Source organism: Perkinsus marinus (genome assembly GCF_000006405.1).
Source record: "Perkinsus marinus ATCC 50983 genomic scaffold scf_1104296944042, whole genome shotgun sequence".
Classification (NCBI taxonomy): Eukaryota; Perkinsozoa; order Perkinsida; family Perkinsidae; genus Perkinsus; species Perkinsus marinus.
Window position 1 is genome coordinate 1 of NW_003211590.1, and position 1,330 is coordinate 1,330.

The following is a 1,330-nucleotide window of genomic DNA, read 5'->3' on the forward strand; positions in this document are numbered from 1 at the left end:
GTCAAGCAGCTAATATAATGGAGGCGTTGGAGGTTGGTGCATCGACCTTCCTTATTGATGAGGATACGAGTGAGAGGAAGTTTGGGAGACCCGAAATCAGTTTTCGAGAACTCAGGTGCGACCAACTTCATGATAAGGGACGGTCGGATGCAGCAACTAGTCTCGGCCGATAAGGAGCCTATCACGCCCTTCCTGTGGCGAGTCAGGTAGTAGCTATGGTCATTGTGAGAGGCAGTGTGGGGGGATATGCACATGCTCAACTACATGTGTTGGTGAGAATATGAAAACTATGATATATTGTAAACTCCTAGCCGAATTTGTATGATGAGCGAGGAAACTCCTGGAGTGAACTGGGGAAAGCAAACGTATATTTTAATAGGACGTTGAGCGATCGAGTGGGAGTAAGTACGGTTATGGTCATTGGTGGGTCGGGAGACTACTTCCATGTGGCTGATACTGTCGTGTAAGATGGAAGGTGTTGGTGGTATGATGATAAAGATGTGCGTGTATAGGATGATGGACCAGTATGTGCCTTATGATGTGACTAGTCGAGCCAAGCAGATCGCGGCTGATGACGATGTGCATCTTACTATCCCTGAAGTTGATGATAATATCTTTACGGGCCTTCGTGGGAGGTGCCTCGATCCTCATACTTTACGGGCTGATGGTAGGGAGGAGGTCTGTAGTGGGAAAATGGGCATATGGTCAACTACGTGTGTTGGTGATAATATGAAAATTTTCATTTGTTCGTGTACACTTCTACCCTAATTCTACTCGTATTTGAACTCATATGACTAGTGAGGAAACTCCGGAGCTCCGGTGAGGGAAGCGGAGATATGTTCCTACTCCAACACTACTGAGGCGTCGGAGTTTATTGTTGTGGAGTTGTGATTCTCAATGTGTTGAATAACGTGATTGTTTATCTGTATCAGGCAAAGTACAGTCGAAATCATTGCGATGTATTTCCTATGGATGGACGGAGATTGAGCTCACCAACGTGGAACAGCTTGTGGAGACGGGCCAGGCTAGGGCTATTGCTGATGCTATACAGACACTAGCTGAGAAGGACTACACTAGAGGAAGGAGGTAGGTCGTCGGGTAGAGCTGCAAGGGAGGCCGCATTCCCATACGTGTATTACATTGTTACGTATTAAGCCATTACGGGGGGGGTGTATTTGGTTGGGTCTGATGTGTCTGAGCTCCACATTCATAATAGTATAATCAACGAGAGGAGCAATCTTATTGGTAACCACTTGTCGAGCATTCTAGCAATATGGCGGCAGGCATTTTATGATCGTGATTTTCATTCCCATAGGTTGTCTGACGTTCT

General features: G+C 46.3%; 1 protein-coding gene across 1 annotated transcript; it reads left to right on the top strand.

Annotated features, from left to right (window-relative positions):
* Positions 1 to 17: 17 nt before the first annotated feature.
* Pmar_PMAR004921 (hypothetical protein) lies at positions 18 to 1,086 on the top strand (the record flags this gene model as incomplete). Its single annotated transcript, XM_002780799.1, has 5 exons — positions 18 to 69; positions 116 to 206; positions 380 to 463; positions 513 to 667; positions 933 to 1,086. Coding segments are annotated over 5 exons (536 nt in total), but the record flags the coding sequence as incomplete, so codon positions are not given.
* Between the last annotated feature and the right edge of the window lie 244 nt (positions 1,087 to 1,330).